Genomic DNA, 19,802 nt, shown 5'->3' with positions numbered 1-19,802 from the left:
TATTCCCACCTGCCTGGTTAACTAGGAAAGTGTTTAGTTAGAGACCTCGTGGGTCATTTCTGAAAACCCCCAGTTTTTTCTTGAGTTAATGGCATTGAATCTTTTACATCCAACCTTAGCCATGGGAAATGGGGCTGCAATTGGATCAGAGTGCTGGTTGAGCTGCAGGGATCGGAGATGGTTGGTCATGGAAAGGTGGTGTTCATCAGCAACTGGTAACCTTCAGATGTGGTGTCAGAGGGAGCACAGATGTTTCTCATTCAGAAAAGTACCTTTGAAAACCTTTTTAGAAATATATAGAAAAAGTGCAACCCAGAGCCGTATCCCAGCTCTAGATCTTTAGCCCTGTCGGTTTTATCACTTCAAGTGCATGTTAAAGCTTTTTTTTAAGAAATGCGATGCAAATTTCAGCCAGTCGAGTTCTTGACCTTTAACACTATCTGGGTAAAAGAATTTCTCTTCAACTTCCCTCTGATCCTGCTATTACTTTAAACCTATGTCTCCTGGGTTATTGATGTATCAAATAAGATAAATCAATCTTTCCTGTCCACTTGACCTGGGGCCCTCATGAGTTTATTAATTTCATTTAAACCTCCCCTCAAACTCTTCCATTCAAAGTTATTTTAACTCTTGTTTCCAGTTTAACAATCTGATAGGCCAAATGTGGGTTTGGTTGCCAGAGAATTTATGAGCAGATTAATTAAGAGGTGCGGGGGCTGGGGGGGGGGGGGGGGGGGGGGGGGGGGGGGGGGGACGACTTATTTGCATATGCAGATAGTCTAATACCTGTTTCTTCCACATCCTATTCACCACAGTGAAGCTTAACATGAGGAAGACTGTTGCTGTGTGCCCGAGTGTCACACCATTAATTTGATGTTCTAATCGCAAACCAGTCGAGTATCTGACCACCAGTTCAGTGAAACTCCTAATCTGCTTCATATTCCTCTTACTAATGTCTGTAGCACAGTTAGTGGTTAACAAATACCAGAAATGCTCTTGATCCTTTCTGACAGATACCTCCAAGGGACACCAGGATCACGGATGGCACCAAATGTTTCCCTTTCATCCGATCGGCTCCTGCCTGTGGAAGCGGTGAACTGGGTTCTTTGTTCGGAGATTTTAACACCCGTCAGCAGATCAATGCTCTGACCTCTTTCATTGATGTTAATGAAGTCTACGGCAGCACAGATTGTTTGGCCAACAAACTCAGGAACCTCACCAATGAGCTTGGACAGTTAGCTGTCAATCATGAATTCTCTGACAATGGACGAGAATATTTACCCTTTAACACCATTTCAAGCAACCTATGTGGCAAAATGGGGGAAGGCTGTATCACTGGTCAAAATTCAACTCCATGTTTTATAGCTGGTGAGTAATGGCTGAATCCAGAAATTGTGTCCCATGTCATCTTCATATGGGCATCGCGTGACAATCACCAGGCAGGAATGTTCCCTTCCAGTTGGGGAACACTTCTGCAGTCAAGGGCATTTAGCCTTTGATCTCCGGGTAAGCGTTCTCCAAGGCAGCCTTCAGGACGCGCGACAATGCAGAATCACCGAGCAGAAACTTATAGCCAAGTTCCGCACACATGAGTGCGGCCTCAACCGGGACCTGGGATTCATGTCGCATTACATTCACCCCCCACCATCTGGCCTGGGCTTGCGAAATTCTACCAACTGTCCTGGCTTGAGACAATTCACACCTCTTCAACCTAGGGTTACCCCTATCTCTGGATCTGTAAAGACTTGATAACCTGCAAATGCTCGCATTCTAAGCATTGTCTGGCATCTTTGAATTTGTCTATATATATGTTTCTGGAACATACCTCTTCATTCACCTGAGGAAGGTGCAGTGCTCCGAAAGCTAGTGTTTGAAACAAACCTGTTGGACTTTAACCTAGTGTTGTAAGACTTCTTACTATCTTCATATGGGGCATTCCTTTCCCCTGCACGGTGTCCCTTTGCAATTGTTTAACACACATTACAGGAATTTAGATGAAAGGTGTTGGAAGATATTGGTCTAGAAATTGATTGCAAGACTTTAAGTGGGCACAAATGCTTCCAACGTAGCTGATTTTTGCACATTCTGAGTTGGAGGAGTGCAACTCACCATATTAGCAAGGGCTGAGAAAGAGGCGCCAATTTCTAGGTCACTGTTCCCAGAATTCCACAGTGGTTCCGCCAGCCTCTCGCTCTAACTCGGATCTTCAAACGTTTATCCTGTTTCTCAGAAAGCCCTGGAGAATTCCTGTGAGTTCTTCTCCGTGGAATGAATAGGAGGCTTCAACCAATCATTGTGGATCGCACCGCTCTGGCACCCCCCGCGATTCTCCCACCCCCGCTCGGAGAATCGACGCTCGCCGTTTTTCCCGGCGACCGGCGATTCTCCGGCACAGATGGGCCGAGCGGCCTGATGACCCCGACGGGTTCACGCCAACGGCAACCACACCTGGTCGCTGCCGGCGTGAACATCGCACAAAAGGTGAGTTTGGGGCCTGTGGGGGGCGGAGAGGGGATTGAGCACCACGGCCGTGCTTGGGAGGGGACTGGCCTGCGATCGGTGCCCACCGATCGTCGGGCCGGCGTCTCCAAGAGACGTACTCTTTCGTCTTCCCTCCGCCGCACCGCAAGATCAAGCACCACGTCTTGCGGGGCAGCAGAGGGAAGACGGCAACCGCGCATGCGCGGGTTGGAGCCGGCCAACCTGCGCATGCATGGCTGACGTCACTAAGGCGCCGCTGGCCGTGTCATTATCGGCGTGGCGCCTTGACACCAGCGTCAAGGCCCGGCAGCCGAGCTTCACGAAACGCCGCTCCTAGCCCTCGGGGGGGGGGGGGGGGGGGGGGGGGAGGAATAGGGAGCGAAGAGCGGCCTCCGACACCGTCGTGAAACACTCCGGGTTTCACGACAGCGTCGGCTGTTGCAGAGAATTCCGCCCCAAGTGTGCATTAGAACATAGAAAATTATAGCACAGAACAGCCCACAATGTTGTGCCGAACCTTTGTCCCAGATTAATCATAGATTATCATAGAATTTAGAGTGCAGAAGGAGGCCATTCAGCCCATCGAGTCTGGACCGGCTCTTGGAAAGAGCACCCTAAGCACCCTACCCAAGGTCAACACCTTCACCCTATCCCCATAACCCAGTAACCCCACCCAACACTAAGGGCAATTTTGGACACTAAGGGCAATTTATCATGGCCAAACCCCCTAACCTGCACATCTTTGGACTGTGGGAGGAAACCGGAGCACCCGGGGGAAACCCACGCACACACGGGGAGGATGTGCAGACTCCACACAGGCAGTCACCCAAGCCGGAATCGAACCTGGGACATGAAGCTGTGAAGCAGTTGTGCTATCCACAATGCTACCGTGCTGCCCTTAAGAACAAATTAATCTACACTCCATCATTCTACCGTAATCCATGTACCTATCCAATAGCTGCTTGAAGGTCCCTAATGTTTCCGACTCAACTACTTCCACAGTGGATTCCATGCCCCCACTACTCTCTGGGTAAAGAACCTACCTCTGACATCCCCTCTATATCTTCCACCATTCACCTTAAATTTATGGCCCCTTGTAATAGTTTGTTCCACCCGGGGAAAAAGTCTCTGACTGTCTACTCTATCTATTCCCCTGATCATCTTATAAACCTCTATCAAGTTGCCCCTCATCCTTCTCCGTTCTGATGAGAAAAGGCCTAGCACCCTCAACCTTTCCTCGTAAGACACACTCTCCATTCCAGGGAACATCCTGGTAAATCTCCTTTGCACCTTTTCCAAAGCTTCCACATCCTTCCTAAAATGAGGCGACCAGAACTGCACACAGTACTCCAAATGTGGCCTTACCAAGGTTTTGTACAGCTGCATCATCACCTCACGGCTCTTAAATTCAATCCCTCTGCTAATGAACGCTAGCACACCATAGGCCTTCTTCACAGCTCTATCCACTTGAGTGGCAACTTTCAAAGATCTATGAACATGGACCCCAGGATCTCTCTCCTCCTCCATATTGCCAAGAACCCTACCGTTAACCCTGTATTCCGCATTCATATTTGTCCTTCCAAAATGGACAACCTCACACTTTCCAGGGTTAAACTCCATCTGCCACTTCTCAGCCCAGCTCTGCATCCTATCTATGTCTCTTTGCAGCCGACAACAGCCCTCCTCACTATCCACAACTCCACCAATCTTCGTATCGTCTAATCAAAATTTATACTGAAATCAACTTACCCCTAAATCTTTATACAGTCATTTCTTATTGGTGCAAAGATAAAAATTATGTTGATTGATTAATTTACAAAATAATAAAAAGAACAGAAGCCTGGTCGATATTAGGCCTCGGGCTTCATTTTGCAAAGGTCTAGCACAGCTCAAAGGTGAGGTGAGGAGGGATATCAGTGATGCCTCAGTTGGGTCTTGGTGGGGCTGGAGATAGGGAGTGGATACAAGGCAGAGCCAACAGGGGCATTGCTGTGGAAGCAAATGCTGCACTCCCTTGATTCCACATTAAAACTGCAGCCAATTGCTACAGCTTTCAGAAGGAAAGTTCCTGCTTGGTGTTCACTAGTTTGTGAAAAGAGTCCTAAAACAGACATTAAACTATTTTGTATATTTAAGGGCCCTAACGCCTAAATTAGGCCAGGGTCAGGAGAACCTTTGCAACAGCCCAACCAATCTGGTGTCAAATATGTTTCTGATGCTATTTGGACATGTGAGTTTGACCCTTTAAAATAACCCCTCGAGCCCCTATTTACACCCAGAAAATAGGCCAACAAGATCCAATTTTGCCCCCCACAATTCTCCAAGCCAACACTTTGTGGACTCAATGAGTAATATTGAGAAATAAGAGTACCTTTTTGAGGAGAGTGATAAGTGAAAGAAATGGAGAGAACTCCTGTTTGGTGAGGTGTACGATAAAAAGAGTGAGAAAGACTTTGAGCAGGAGGAGAGAGCTATATTGTTGGTCATTGGGACGAAAGGATTTCTACCTTTCTGGGAATGCGGAAGTCAACTTTGTTGTTTGGCTTTAGTAAACCACATTGTGAAAGACCAGCTGCTTTGATTCCTCATAAACAATGTCAAGGATTATCCACCATTTTTTTTATTGACCCGATAATGCACCATTTTTCATTAGAGTACCCAATTATTTCTTTCCAGTTAACGGGCAATTTTAGTGGCCAATCCACCTAACCTACACATCTTTGGGTTGTGGGTGTGAACCCACGCAGTCATGTGGAGAATGTGCAAACTCCACACAGACAGTGACCCGCGGCTGGGATTGAACCCAGGTCCTCAACGGCATAGGCAGCAGTGCTAACCACTACACCACCATGCCGCCCAGGATAGTGCACCATCTTATTGTTTGGGATCTATAATCCTCCCTGTGTATCATTCGCGCACTTAATGAAACTACTGTTGATCATACTGCACCCTGTAATCCATGCCCGGGTGTCTGCTCTATTGGATGTTTCTCGATGTACTTGGCCTCCTTCATTGAACAGTATGGCAGTAATACTTACCAACACACATCATGTTCACTGCAGGTGATGTCCGTGTGAATGAACAGCTGGGCGTGCTAACATTCCATACGGTATTTCTACGGGAACACAATCGCTTAGCGAGAGAGCTGAAGAGACTGAACCCTCACTGGAGTGGAGATACAACATACCTGGAAGCAAGAAAAATCCTGGGAGCTTTTCAACAGGTAGAGAGAGAATGTGATTGATAAAGTTATGGTACTGTGGCTGACTGATCATAGCAAGTTGGGAAACATGAGTTTAATAAACCTAGTCATTTTTGGCAAATACCAGATTATTTTGTTTCTAAAGCCCCAGCCAAAGTAGTCCTGCCACCCTGACCAGGACTGGCTTACATGTGACATTAGTCCCACACTCTGTTATTAACTCTAAATGTGCTTGGGCAAAGATTGCTATGAATGCTAAATACTGCCTTGTCAGTGTTACCCACATCTACCTAAATGCACGCAGCATACGGAACAAGGTAAATGAGCTTGTTGCGCCAATATAAAATTGGCCGGTATGATGTTGTGGGCATCAGAGACGCGGCTGCAAGGGGATCAGTTCTGGGACCAAAATATCCAAGGATATGTGTCCTATCAAAGGGACATCAGATGGGCAAAGGGGGGGGGGGGGGGGGTTGCTTTGTTCGTAAGCAATGAAGTTAAATCGATAGCAAGGAGCGATATAAGATCAGGCGGCAATGTTTTTTTTGGGGTAGAATTGAGGAATCGCAAAGGTCAAAAGACCCTGCTGGGAGTTATGTACAGGCCCCCAAGCAGTAGTCAGGATGTGGGGCAGATAATAAATCAGGAGGTTGAAATCGCTTGTAAAAAAGGCAATATTACAATAATCATTGGGGACTTCAATGTGCAGGTGGACTGGGAAAATCAGGTTGGTAGTGGATACCAAGAAAAGGAATTTGTGGACTGTCTAAGATATATTTTTTTGCAGCAGCTTGTGACAGAGCTCACTAGGGAACAGGTAATTCTGGATTTGGTGATGTGTAATGAGGCAGACTTGATGAGGGAACTTAAGGTGAAGGAACCCTTAGGGAGCAGTGACCACAATATGATAGAATTTACCCTGCAGTTTGAGAGGGAGAAACTGCAATCCGATGTAACGGTATGCTGTTGAAAACTCACCACTATTCTTAGAATTCCCCCTATACCAAAAAGGACCGACATTCTAAATGGTGAACAAGGTTTCTCACTCCCTGACTCCGATGGAGGGTTTGGTGGGTGCTATTCAGGTCAAACTGTATTTTCAAGTTATCCCCCGAGGGCAGCACGGTAGCATTGTGGATAGCACAATCGCTTCACAGCTCCAGGGTCCCAGTTTCGACTCCGGCTTGGGTCACTGTCTGTGTGGAGTCTGCACATCCTCCCCGTGTGTGGGTGGGTTTCCTCCGGGTGCTCCGGTTTCCTCCCACAGTCACAAAGATGTGCAGGTTAGGTGGATTGGCCATGATAAATTGCCCTTAGTGTCCAAAATTGCCCTTAGTGTTGGGTGGGGTTACTGGGTTGTGGGGATAGGGTGGAGGTGTTGACCTTGGGTTGGGTGCTCTTTCCAAAAGCTGGTGCAGACTCGATGGGCCGAATGGCCTCCTTCTGCACTGTAAATTCTATGATATGCATACCTTCACCGAAGATTTCATCTACTTACCACTTAGTAGCATCGATCCTGAGTCCCGCATTGCTAAGTAAGTAAAGTAGACTTTGGGAATAAACCACTGTTTCAGGTTAAATTAAGTTATTTTATTATTATATGTTTTCTTATAAAAGCTGCAATCACTTTCTTTACAGAAAGGTAAAAAGATCTTGCTTCTGGATTCTTCTGGTTGGTTGAAGGGACCTTCAGGCCCAACTTGACAATCAATCTTCTTTAAAGTCTGGTCTTCTTGAGATGTGTTCGCTGGTTAGCTCGGTTGCTATGTCTTGTCGATCCCATGTACTGAGCTATGAAAGCTGGCTCTGCTGACTATCACTGAGCTGACACTGAGCTGACTGTGCCTCCTCTTTAAATTCTAGTCTTCCTTAGATGTATTAGCTGTTTTAGCTCGGCTGCTATGTCTTGTCTTTCCCATGACCGAGCTGACTAAGCTGAACATGCTTGCTTCTCTTGTTCCTTCTCTCCTTCTCTCTGAGTTATGGTTCTAGTTTTGGTTCCTGCTCTGGTCTCTGGGTTTATATTCTCTTTCGAACAGTTATTAAGTTTTTATGACTTTATTGTTAAGTAACTATTATTTCATTTTGATTGTAAAAAGTATCTTTGATCTAAACATTGGAATACAATTATGTATTCATTTTGACATAACCTCACCTCTCAGGTCTCTGATTACATTGTTTCCTTTGTGATGTTCAAAGTTCCTTTGTGATATTCAAAAATGCTTTGGTTTCAAGAGGTGTTACTTTTAGTTCCTGTCATTGCTATAGTTTTATTTTCCAGTTGTGTCCCCAGCTCATAACTTTGACTTTGATTCTGGCTCTAAATTATGTTTCTCATAGATAGGTTGCCTCCAATTTTCTTTAATTTACTTGGTGTTGGCAGAATTTCACACCTAGAATTGTTACCAAATTCAACTGAACCTCATCCTTTCCTTTCCAGCTGTTTACTAAGATAGTTATTTTCAATGAAGGTGTGAAACATTGCTTTTAGCTGTATGCTAAAATCCACTTGGTTATAACTTGAAATACCTGCTTGTTTTAAACATTCGTCACTTAATTCAACTGAAACCTTCATCCATGCTTTTCAAGATGCTTACTAAGATAGTTACTTTCAATGAAGATGTGAGCCATTGTTTTTAGCTTCATACAAAAATCCTGTGTATTTGTTAGGGAGAAGGAATCTGCATTTTATAATCCTGCTCTTTGCAGCTGCTATTAACCCTTCGTGGGATCTTTCCCTGTATCCTCTCATGTTTCTCTCAGTCCAGATATTGCCAGACTTCCATGCTTCAAATGACACATCTTTCCATATTATGAATTACAGGTATTACAATTAAATAAGGGTAACTACAAAGACATGAGGGAGGAGGTGGCCAGAGTGATTGGAAAAGGAGCCTAGCAGGGAAGACAGTGGAACAGCAATGGCAGGGGTTTTGGGGGGTAATTCGGGAGGCACAACAGAAATTCATCCCAAGGAGGAGGAAAGATGCGAAGGGGAGGACAAGGCATCCATGGCTGATGAAGGAAGTCAAGGACAGCATAAAAGCTAAAGAAAAAGCATACAAAGTGGTGAGGATTAGTGGAAAGCCAGAGGATTGGGAAGCCTTTTAAAGCCAGCAGAGGACAACTAAAAAAACAATAAAGGGGGGAAGATGAAATATGAGTGCAAGCTCGCTAGTAATATAAAAGAAGATAGAAAGAGTTTTTTCAATATATAAAAGGTAAGAGAGAGGCAAAAATGGACATTAGACCACTGGAAAATGTAGCTGGAGAAGTAATAATAGGAAACAATGAAATGGCAGAGAAACTGAATAGTTACGTTGCATCAGCCTTCAAGGTTGAAGACACCAGTGGGATGCCAGAGCTTCAGGAGGATCAGAGGGCAGAGGTAAGTGCAGTGACCATCATTAAGGAGACCAGGGAAACTGAAAGGTCTGAAGGTGGATAAATCCCTTGGACCGGATGGACTACACCCCAGGGTTCTAAAAGAGATAGCTGAGGCGATTGTGGAGTCATTGGTGGTGATCTTTCCGGGATCACTGAAGGCAGGAAGGGTCCCAGAGGACTGGAAAGTGGCTAATGTAACACCACTGTTTAAGAAGGGAGGAAAGCAGACAACGGGAAATTATAGGTTAGTTAGTCTGGCTTCGGTCATTGGTAAGAGTTATTAAAGATGAGATCACAAAGTACTTGGAAGTGCATGATAAAATACAACTGAGTCAGCACGGCTTTGTCAAATGGAGGTCATATCTGTTAGAGTTCTTTGAGGAAGTAACAAGGAAGTTAGACAAAGGAGAACCAGTGGACATGATTTATTTAGATTTCCAGAAGGTCTTTAACAAGGTGCCACATAGGAGACTGTTAAATAAGTTAAAAACCCATGGTGTTAAAGGTAAGATCCTGGCATGGATAGAGGATTGCCTGACTGGCAGAAGGCAAAGATGGGATAAAGGGGTCTTTTTCAGGATGGCAGTCAGTGACTAGTGGTGTGCCTCAGGGGTCTGTGCTGGGACTACAACTTTTCACAATATACATTAATGATCTGGAAGAAGGAACTGAAGGCACTGTTGCTAAGTTTGCAGATGATACAAAGATCTGTAGAGGGACAGGTAATATTGAGGAAGCAAGGGGGCTGCAGAAGGACTTGGACAAGCTAGGAGAGTGGGCAATGAAGTGGCAAATGATATACGATGTGGAAAAGTGTGAGTTTATGCACTTTGGAATGTCTTTTCTAACATTTTTATTACATACAAGGTGTTGAATGTGCATACATTTCCTATGTAAAGTTATCACACATTATGTTGACAATTAGAGGTATATTTGTGAAATTTTTACAAATTTAAACAATTTGCTGGTTTTATTTGCCTTGTGGACCTTCACAATGTCATAGTATTGTCATTGGAATTTTATTTTACATTTGACAACAAAACTTTAGGAAAGTCAATGGTAGGAAATATTGGTTCTTGACTTGTCTTTTTTCTGTGCTTGTGGTGTGGATTTCTTGTTTCCTGTGCCTGTTTGCTTTCTGTTTTTTTTACCTAGAACTAACTCTTCTAGATTGTTGGAATGACGTTTTTTTTTCTTTCTCTGTTTCTTCCTGGCATCAACACCAACAGACCTGAACTTGGTATGGTCTACACACACGCCTGTCTGTGCTATCACGAATGGTAGATGTTTTTCACACATTGGCCTACAGTCCCTTGCTCGGTTGCCATCTGGATTGCTTTCCATACTGTATGGTTTTTCAATTGTGACTGCAAGTCCTAACACATTATTTCCATTGAATTGCAATGGAACACTGGTTAGTTGTCCTTTGGTTTCAAAGTCATACCTTTGTGTAAATTCTGTTATTCTGCAGTTATTCTTTGTGTTCTCAAGATCAGTTCCCTTTGGCTTATCTGATGTATCTTTGAGCTTTTTAATATCGATTCCCTTTGGATTATCCGACGTATCTTTGAGCTCTTTGTGCTTTTCATCTGGAGTCAACTTCTCCGAGATGTCTTCATTTTGATGTTGGCTGCTTGATGTGCTCTCAATTGATGTGTTCACTGTTGCACTTACATTGTCAGCCTCTGTACTGTCCAGCTGAGATCCGTCAGTCTTGCCGTTGTCCTGCACAACTTGTATACTACTTGTGATCACTTTGTCACTAGTCGCAAATAAACTAGATAGACCTTCATAGTCTCTGTCTTTACCCCGTCTGGAACGTACAGTCACTCAACGAGGTTCAGGAATTCACACGCATTTGTTCCCAATCTGATTCTCGCTCTGTGTCCACAATAGCGAATTGCAAAATGTGACTTTGTGCACCTATGCTTCTCGGTGACATACTCCTAGAGTTTCAATCTCACTCCCACTGTAGGTGATCAGCCGTTTTATAATAATAATAATAATCATTATTATTATCACAAGTAGGCTTACATTAACACTGCAATGAAGTTACTGTGTAAAGCCCCTAGTCGTCACATTCAGGCGCCTGTTCGGGTACACGGAGAATTCAGAATGTCCAAATTACCTAAGAGCATGTCTTTCGGGACTAGTGGGAGGAAACCAGAGCACCCGGAGAAAACCCATGCAGACATGGTGAGAACATACAGACGCCGCACAGACAGTGATCCAGCCGGGAATCGAACCTGGGACCCTGGCGCTGTGAAGCCACAGTGCCAACCACTGTGCTACCGTGTTGCCCACGTTTTGGTCGATCAAAAATTGTCAGTTGAATTCTCCGGTTCAAATCGGAGAAGCTAAGGAAATAGGCACTCCTTCCTGCGATGAGCTTGCAGTTGATTAATGTGGCATTTAGCATCAATGGAATTGTCCATCTGTCTTCAATTGTGACATGACATTAACTGTTCACATGACAGTGGGATTTCCCTCTGGGGTCAGACAGTGGGATCTCCCTGTTCTGGAGTTTGATTACCTGTTATTTTCAGGTCATTTCCCCTTCCTGTGATAAAAGGTTGGCCAAAACAAAACCACTCACAGGAGGATGAATGGAGAGGACCTATTGATTAGACCTTCTGAATCTAATTATTACTATCTGAACTCTTTTTACTTGGCCAGGTTCCAAGATTTAAGATTTTCTACCACACACAGTCCCAATTGTGTTTAAACCATAACCTTAGCAGAACTCTTGAATCTGTCTGCCTGTGCCAGTCCTGTGATCAATGCATAGAGCTGAACATGCCATTCTCTAACACAAGATTTAATGGTCCCTTTTTAGTTTATTGTTTTTAGGTCAAACTGCACTGAATGATAATTTTTCTCACTGCCACAGATAATAAACCACAGAGACTATCTTCCACTGGTAATTGGGCCGGCGGCAATGGCGAAATATCTCCCAGCTTACGAAGGCTACGATGAATCTGTAAATCCCAGTATTGCCAATGTTTTCTCGACAGCAGTTTTCCGTTTTGGACATCTCAGCATTCAGCCAAAGCTGTTCCGCTTGGATGCAAACTACCGGGAACACCCTCAATTCAAAAACATTGACCTGCACCAGACTTTCTTCAGTCCCTGGAGACTGATCAGGGAAGGTAGGTTACAATCTCTAATATTATTGCAACACACTCATCCTGGGACACTGCACTTATACAGAAAGCAACGTTCGACTTCATGAATGGGTAAATAGTGTGGCGTTTGCAGTTACTAGATTTTAAATGCTTGTGAATATGGTGTATGACAGAGGACTGATGAAAATGCCATTTTTGTCTGCCCCTATTTGCCTCAGCAAAAGACAAGAGCAGCATGTCCAAAATAAACTGTTCCTTCCCAGGTTTTCGGGTTGGGGACAGAAGAGGATTTTGGTGGTGGCAACACTTTAGTCTTAGGTGATGAATTTGTTCCAGCATTCATTGTCAAGTTCTGGTGAGATGATGTAAATGGACACATATTTCTGTCTCATTTTACCAATAAGGTCAGTTACAAGCCATATTGTTAACACAAAAATCCTCCCTTCGTTGCTTTGAACATCAGCCTGTGGGACATCAACATTTTAAAAAAATAATCTTTCTTCTCACAAGTAGGCTTACATTAACACTGCAATGAAGTTACTGTGAAAAGCCCTTAGTCGCCACATATCAGCACCTGTTCGGGTACACAGAGGGAGAATTCATGATGTCCAAATTACTTAACAGCACATCTTTTGTAACTTGTGGGTGGAAACCGGAGCACCCGGAGGAAACCCATGCAGACACGGGGAGAATGTGTAGACTCTGCACAGACAGTGACCCAAGCTGATTCGAACCTGGGACCATGGAGCTATGAGGCAACAGTGCTAACCACTGTGCTACCATGCCTTCTCCACTTCCATTTAGTAACACGAGGTTTTAAATCCAATAATATTAATAATGATAATAATTACTTATTGTCACAAGTAGGCTTCAATGAAGTTACTGTGAAAAGCCCCTAGTCGCCACATCCTGGTGCCTGTTCGGGGAGGCCGGTATGGGAATTGAACCCGCGCTGCTGGTCTTGTTCTGCATTACAAGCCAGCTGTTTATCCCACTGTGCTAAACCAGCCCCTCAACCTTTTTTAAGAAGTGAAGGTGCTCAGCACGGTGGCTTCACAGCGCCAGGGTCCCAGGTTCGATTCCCTGCTGGGTCACTGTACGTGCAGAGTCTGCACGTTCTCCCCGTGTCTGCATGGGTTTCCCCGGGTGCTCCAGTTTCCTCCCACAGTCCAAAGATGTGCAGTTTAGGTGGGTTGGCCATGATAAATTGCTCTTAGTGACCAATAAAGGTTAGGAGGGGTTATTGGGTTATGGGGATAGTGCTTAAGTGGGTCGGTGCAGACTTGATGGGCCGAATGGCCTCCTTCTGCACTGTATGTTCTATGTTCTATGTTCTATAATCTGCTCTAAATTAGCTGATTTTGTCCACTGCTGTCTTCAATGTGTCATCTGAATTTTTTGACAGTTTAATTTGACTTGTGAGGTCCCGATTTTTATGGAACACACACTTCTGTTACTGCAACAAATGCAAAATACTGCAGATGCTAGAAATCTGAACAAAAAACAGAATTTTAAAAAAATAAATTTGGAGTACCCAATTCATTTTTTCCAATTAAGGGCCAATTTAGAGTGGCCAATGTAGCGTTCGGCAGCATGAGTGGATAGCACTGTGGCTTCACAGCGCCAGGGTCCCAGGTTTGATTCCCTGCTGGGTCACTGTCTGTGCGGAGTCTGCACGTTCTCCCCGTATCTGCGTGGGTTTCCTCCGGGTGCTCCGGTTTCCTCCCACAGTCCAACGACGTGCAGGTTAGGTGTCTTGGCCATGCTAAATTGCCTTTAGTGTCCAAAAACGTTTGGAGGCGTTATTGGGTTGCGGGAATAGGGTGGAAGTGAGGTCTTAAGTGGGTCGGTGCAGACTCGTTGGACCGAATGGCCTCCTTCTGCACTGTATGTTCTATGTTCTAATCCACCTACCCGGCACATCTTTGTGTTGTGGGGGTGAAACCCGCGCAAACATGGGGAGAATGTGCAAACTGCACATGGACAGTGACCCAGAGCCAGGTTCCTCAGTGCCGTGAGACAGCAGTGCTAACTACTGCGCCACCGTGCTGCCCCTTCGAAAAACAGAAAATGCTGGAAATGCTCAACAGGTCTGACAGCATCAGTGAAGAGAGAAAAATAGTTCACAAACGTTTCACTGTTTCTATCTCCATAGATGCTGCCACACCTGCAGTGTATTTCCAGCATTTTCTGTTTTTAGTTCAAACTTTTAATTGGCTGGTTTCTATGTCTGAAATTACCTTTGATCTGATTTGCTTGGATTGTAATACAGTAGTTAATGGACATCATGTTCATCAATGATCACTTCGCAACGCAGGCGAGGAAAGGACTCTGCCCTGCATTTAACTGTGTAGAAGCTTGTATCTTTATTTTACTGTGCGATAAGTTTTTGTTTGTTGTCAATGTTCAGCACAGTCATAATTTAGGAGGTGATTCAGAGTGAAATCCTGCCTTATCCCTTCAACTACCCTCAGGTGTAAATGCAGGATGTTACCTGATAACAAATAGTTACAGTTTACAGCTGGAAAGCAACAAACCACTTTTGACTCCTCTGGCTGTTCACAGCTTTGCTGTTCACTCTTATATCGGGATTGGTCTAGGAACTCCAGTTAATTGAGGGACATAGTGATCTTGGGTAGTTTGTTTCAATTGTGTTTTTGTTGAGTAATAATTCATTGTCTCAGATATTACTGTGTTGCTCGATTCGAGATCCTTAACTATCGGTCTCCCTACCACCAGCTGCAGATTAAAGAGTAGGGTGAAAAATTAGGAGATGCATTAAGGGTTCCTGTCTTACTCTTGTGTGTGTGTGTGTATTAGGTGGAGTCGATCCCCTCATGCGAGGATTGTTGGGCAAACCCTCCAAACTGCAAACACAGAACAAGATGTTGCCGGATGAATTGAGGGAGAAGCTATTTAAATTGACTGCTCATTTGGCCATGGATCTGGGTTCTCTGAATCTGCAGCGTTCCCGGGATCATGGAATCCCAGGTAAGCAGAAAACCAACATGTAATGGAGTCTAACTCAAAACAAGCTGATAAAATGTCAGTTAATATAATAATTTAGTTTCTTTGAGTCACGCTTGTTGTGTTTGGTCCTTTGTACAGTACAAAGAAATCCACCAAACACTGCGAATTGTTCAAGCCAGAATCTTTTATTGCGTCTCGTGTGGTAAGATAGCAATCTGATACAGAGCACGTTATCATGGAGTCTGCTAACGACTCCTCTGGAAATTGCACCTCGCACTGACCATTCACATGTATGTCTTATTACCCTCTCAAACCTCTTCTGAAGATGGCCGGATGTGCCTCCCCTTATAGCTGAGTCACAGGTCTCATGACCTTGGTCTGGAAACCGCATGGTGTGCCTGTACCGCCACCTGCTGGTTGGAGGTCGCACACCATCCATCTATGATATAGTCCATAGGCATATCACCACAAGGATATCAAGAAGTCAGCAGGATCATTCTCACTCACAGACTGGAAACAATGTGGAAAGGCTTTTCTTTTCTTTATTTTTTTTCATAGGATGAGTGTCGCTGGCAAGGCCACATTTGTTAGCTTGTTAGGCCATCTGTTTTTTAAAGGGGCAGTTAAGATTTAATCACATTGCTGTGGGTCTGGAGTCAAATGTAGGCCAGAGCAGGTAACGACAGCAGAAGTTTTTACAACAATCAAGATAGTCTTGTGATCTTTCAATTCCAAATTAATAATTGAATTTAAATTCCACCAGCTGTCACAATGGGACATGAACCCCAGGCCTCCACAGCATTTGCCTGAGCCTCTGGATTACAGGCAATATTTACTAGGCCGTATTTATCAGGCAATGTTTACCAGACAATGTGCATGATCAAACTGCCTCATCGTGCCCGACTTGCGGACGAGAAGAGGCCGTTAAATCGTCTGAGAGCCCTCTTGCATGCTTTCCGATGCTCGCAAATGCCTCGCAAGCTCTAACGGGATCTCACGAGACATCACGACCTGGATCTCATCAGATTCACATATTTAAGTGAGCAGCTAGGCTCACATACATATGTCGCCGCCTGATGCCCCCGAGGCCCGAGAACGAACGCCCACTCCTACGAGACCTCGCCGTGGCGCAGTTTAGCACGTATCCACGCAAACGTGGACTGGGCGTAACAGCAACTGGTGGGGGGGGGGGTTACCCAGGCCATCGGAGGCCCGCTGCTGGTTGGGCTCTGGGCAATGTGGTACTCTGGCACTCCCACTGCCACCCTGGTACCTTGGCACTACCACCTAGGCTCTACGGTAGTGTCACCCTGGTACTTCCAGAGTGCCTGGGTGGCATACCCGGCTGGCAGAGCCACTGCCAGGTGTAATGATCTCTGTATATGTATATACATGAAGGATTGCCAGAGTTCGGACCCAGGTGGATGGGAGGGGCTCAAGGACCCCCCCAACAAGTCATTTGGGGTGATGGGAGATCCGGAGGCCATGGTGAGGAGTCTGAGGGGGGTCAAAAAAATGACACCCTGATGTCTTCCTGCACTGACGAGCTGAACTCACCAGCACAGGAAGTGAGGTAAGTACGACCTCAGCGGGGCAAAAAAAAGAGTCGGGTTTGGTAGCGGAGTCATCCCCAGCACTGTAGGCACCGAGAAACACCCTGCTATACACGCCCAAAGTGAAACCAGGCATTATTTACCAGACAATATTGAGGGGAGGCACTTACATTTTCACTGGACTAGTAATTCAGAGGCAAGATCTGGATACCTGGGTTCAAATACCACAATGGCAGATGGCGAAAGTTGAATTCAACAAAAAATCTGGAATTAAAAGTCTAACGATGACCATGAAACCATTGTTGGTTGTCATAAAAACCCATCTGATTCGCTAATGTCCTTTAGAGAAAGAAATCTGCCGTCCTTACCTGGTCTGAAATGGAGGGCAGTGAGGGATGAGCATTAAACGCTGGCACAGCCAGCGACACGCACATCTGTGAATTAATTTTTAAAGTATACAGGCCGGGATTCTCCGGTCATCGGGATTCTCTGTTCCCATTTGCAGTACACCCACACCCGAGGGCTTCCTGGCGGCTTGGGGTAGTTCAATGGAAAATCCCACTGACATGCAACAGGAGTAGCTAATCCCGCCAACAGCGAATGGCATGCTGCCGAGAAACAGGTACCTGGCGAACCGGAGAATCCTTCTCATAATCGGATTTACCAGACCATATTCACCTGGGCAATATTTACCAGGTACCATTTACTGGGCAGTATTTCCTTGGCAACATTTACCAGACAATATTCACCTGGGAATGTTTACCGGGTTTACTGATATTTGTTTGAAGGTTTGCGCATCTATGTAGTATTTTCATCACCTCATGTAGCCCCAAATTTCTTTACAACAAAGTGTGTCGAGCTGCAGCTCCTGGAAGCTCAAGTTTCAGAGTTAGAACGGCAGCTGGGAACACTGTGGAGCATCCGCAAGCCTGAGAGCATCGTGGCTAGCACACTTAGAATGGTGGTCACAGCGCAGTTGAAAGGACTTCCACCAGGCAGTCCACGGGTCGCCTGGGGTCCTGCTCGCAAATTGGTATTCTATTTTGGAGCCTGATGAGGACGCTGGTTCATCTAGGGAGTGCGGATAGAGCCAAGCTTCTGGCACCACTAGAAACCTGTCTGCACAGGAGAGGAATAGAGGAAGAGCAACAGTAATAGGGGATGTCATAGTCAGAGGGACAGATAGGCGCTACTGTGACCATCGTGTGACTCCAGGATGGTGTGTTTCCTCCCTGGTGCCAGGTTTCTGGATGTCACTGAAGATCTGCAGGGCATCCTGAAGGGGCAGGGTGATAAGGCAGAGGTCATGGTATATGTTGGTACCATGTTGGTAATGACATAGGTTAAAAAAAGAGATGAGGGCTTGCATTAAGAATTCCGGGAGCTAGGCAGTAGACTAAAAAGCAGGACCTCTCGGGTTGTAATCTCTGGATTACTCCCAGTGTCACGTGCTGTCCGGCAAAGAAGTAGGAGAATAGCGCAGATGAAGAGTTGGTGCAGGAGGGAGAGTTTTAGATTCCTGGATCACTGGGGCTGTTTCTGGGGAAGGTGGGACCTATACAAGTGGGATAGTCTACATCTGAACCAGAGCCAGACTAACACCCTTGCCAGTGGGCTTCTTAATGCTGTTGGGAGGTGTTTAAATTAATTTGGCAGGGGGAGGGGGCACAGACTGTTAGCAGCATAAGGGCACAGCATAGTACAGTAAATGTGCAGTTTGCAGAGGTGTGTAAAAATAATAACAATAGGGTAATTATATTAGGTGATTTCAACATTCCCAACATTAATTGGGATAGTGTTAAGGGCTGAGATGGAATGCAATTCTTAAAATGTATACAGGAGAACATTTTAGCTTAATAAGTAGAGGATCCAACAAGGGGTGGTGCAGTACTCAACCTACTTCTGGGGAATAAAGCTGGACAGGTGGTTGAGGTAGGGGAGCATTTTAATGATAGCACAACATGGTACAACTTAAGTTTGTTATGGACAAAGAAATAGACAAGTTGCAATCAAAGTTTTGGATGAGGGGAGAGCGGATTTTCATAAAATAAGGCAGGATCTGACCACGATAGTCTGGGAAGAGTTACTTGTGGGGAAACCTACAGAAAAGCAGTTGGGTGGGGTGGGGGGCATTCAAAAATGAAATGGGGAGGGTACAGATCTCACATGTCCTCTCTAGGGTGATAGGAAGGAGTAACATGTCCAGAGAACCATGGTTGACCAGATATTCAGGATGCGATGAGAAGGAAAAGGGAGGTCTTTTGCAAGCACATTGGGAGAAAATTAATGAAGGCATTAGTGGAGTACAGAAAGTGAAGGATACAGTTTAAGAAAACAAATAGGAGAGCAAAGAGGGGGTATGAGAAAGCTCTCCAAAGTACGGAAAATCCCAAAATATTCTATAAGTATATCAATGGGAAGAGGATTACCAGGGAAGGAGTAGGGCCCTTTGGGGACCAAGGTGGCAATCTGTGGGTTGAGTCAAGGGACATTGGTAGGGTGTTGACTGAATACTTCACATCCGACTTCACCCAACAGAATGAGGAAGTTGATAAGGAACTCAGGGAGAGAGACTGTGAGGTTCTTGAGCAAATTTACACAGGGAGTAACAAGGTATTGGAGGTGTTGGCAGGCTTATAAGTGGAGAAATCTCCAGGCCCAGATGAAATGTGTCCAAGGTTGCTACGGGTGGTGAGGGAGGAGATTGCCGGGGCTCTGACCCAATTTTTTATTCCTCTCTGACCACAGGGAAGGTGCCAGAGAACTGAAAAACAGGTAATGCCGTTCCGCGATTTAGGAGGGTTGTAGAGATAAACCAGGGGGCTACAGACCAGTGAGTCTCACATCAGTGGTGGGGAACTATTGGAGAAACTCCCGAAGGAGAGAATCTATCTCCACTTGGAGAGGCAAGGTGTGATCATGGATAGTCAGCATGACTTTAGAGAAAGGTCATGCTTTAGAATTGATAGTGTTTTGAGGAGGTGACCAGGTGTGTAGATGAGGGTAGTGCAGCTGATGCAGTTTACATGGATTTCGGCAAAGCCTTTGACAAGGTCCCACATGGGAGGCTTATAAAGAAGAGAA

The 19,802-nt window shown here is 45.2% G+C and overlaps 1 protein-coding gene across 1 annotated transcript in view; it reads left to right on the top strand.

The window, feature by feature from the left end:
* LOC119974769 (eosinophil peroxidase-like) overlaps positions 1–19,802 on the top strand; it is a 64,582-nt gene that overhangs the window by 33,968 nt on the left and 10,812 nt on the right. The window contains exons 7-10 of the mRNA XM_038813985.1: positions 1,014–1,368; positions 5,544–5,704; positions 11,961–12,219; positions 15,016–15,186. Coding sequence (XP_038669913.1) covers positions 1,014–1,368; positions 5,544–5,704; positions 11,961–12,219; positions 15,016–15,186 — 946 coding nt within the window. The remainder of the gene's footprint in view (positions 1–1,013; positions 1,369–5,543; positions 5,705–11,960; positions 12,220–15,015; positions 15,187–19,802) is intronic.

Source organism: Scyliorhinus canicula, chromosome 12 (genome assembly GCF_902713615.1).
Source record: "Scyliorhinus canicula chromosome 12, sScyCan1.1, whole genome shotgun sequence".
NCBI lineage: Eukaryota > Metazoa > Chordata > Chondrichthyes > Carcharhiniformes > Scyliorhinidae > Scyliorhinus > Scyliorhinus canicula.
This window is presented reverse-complemented; position numbering and strand designations above follow the sequence as displayed.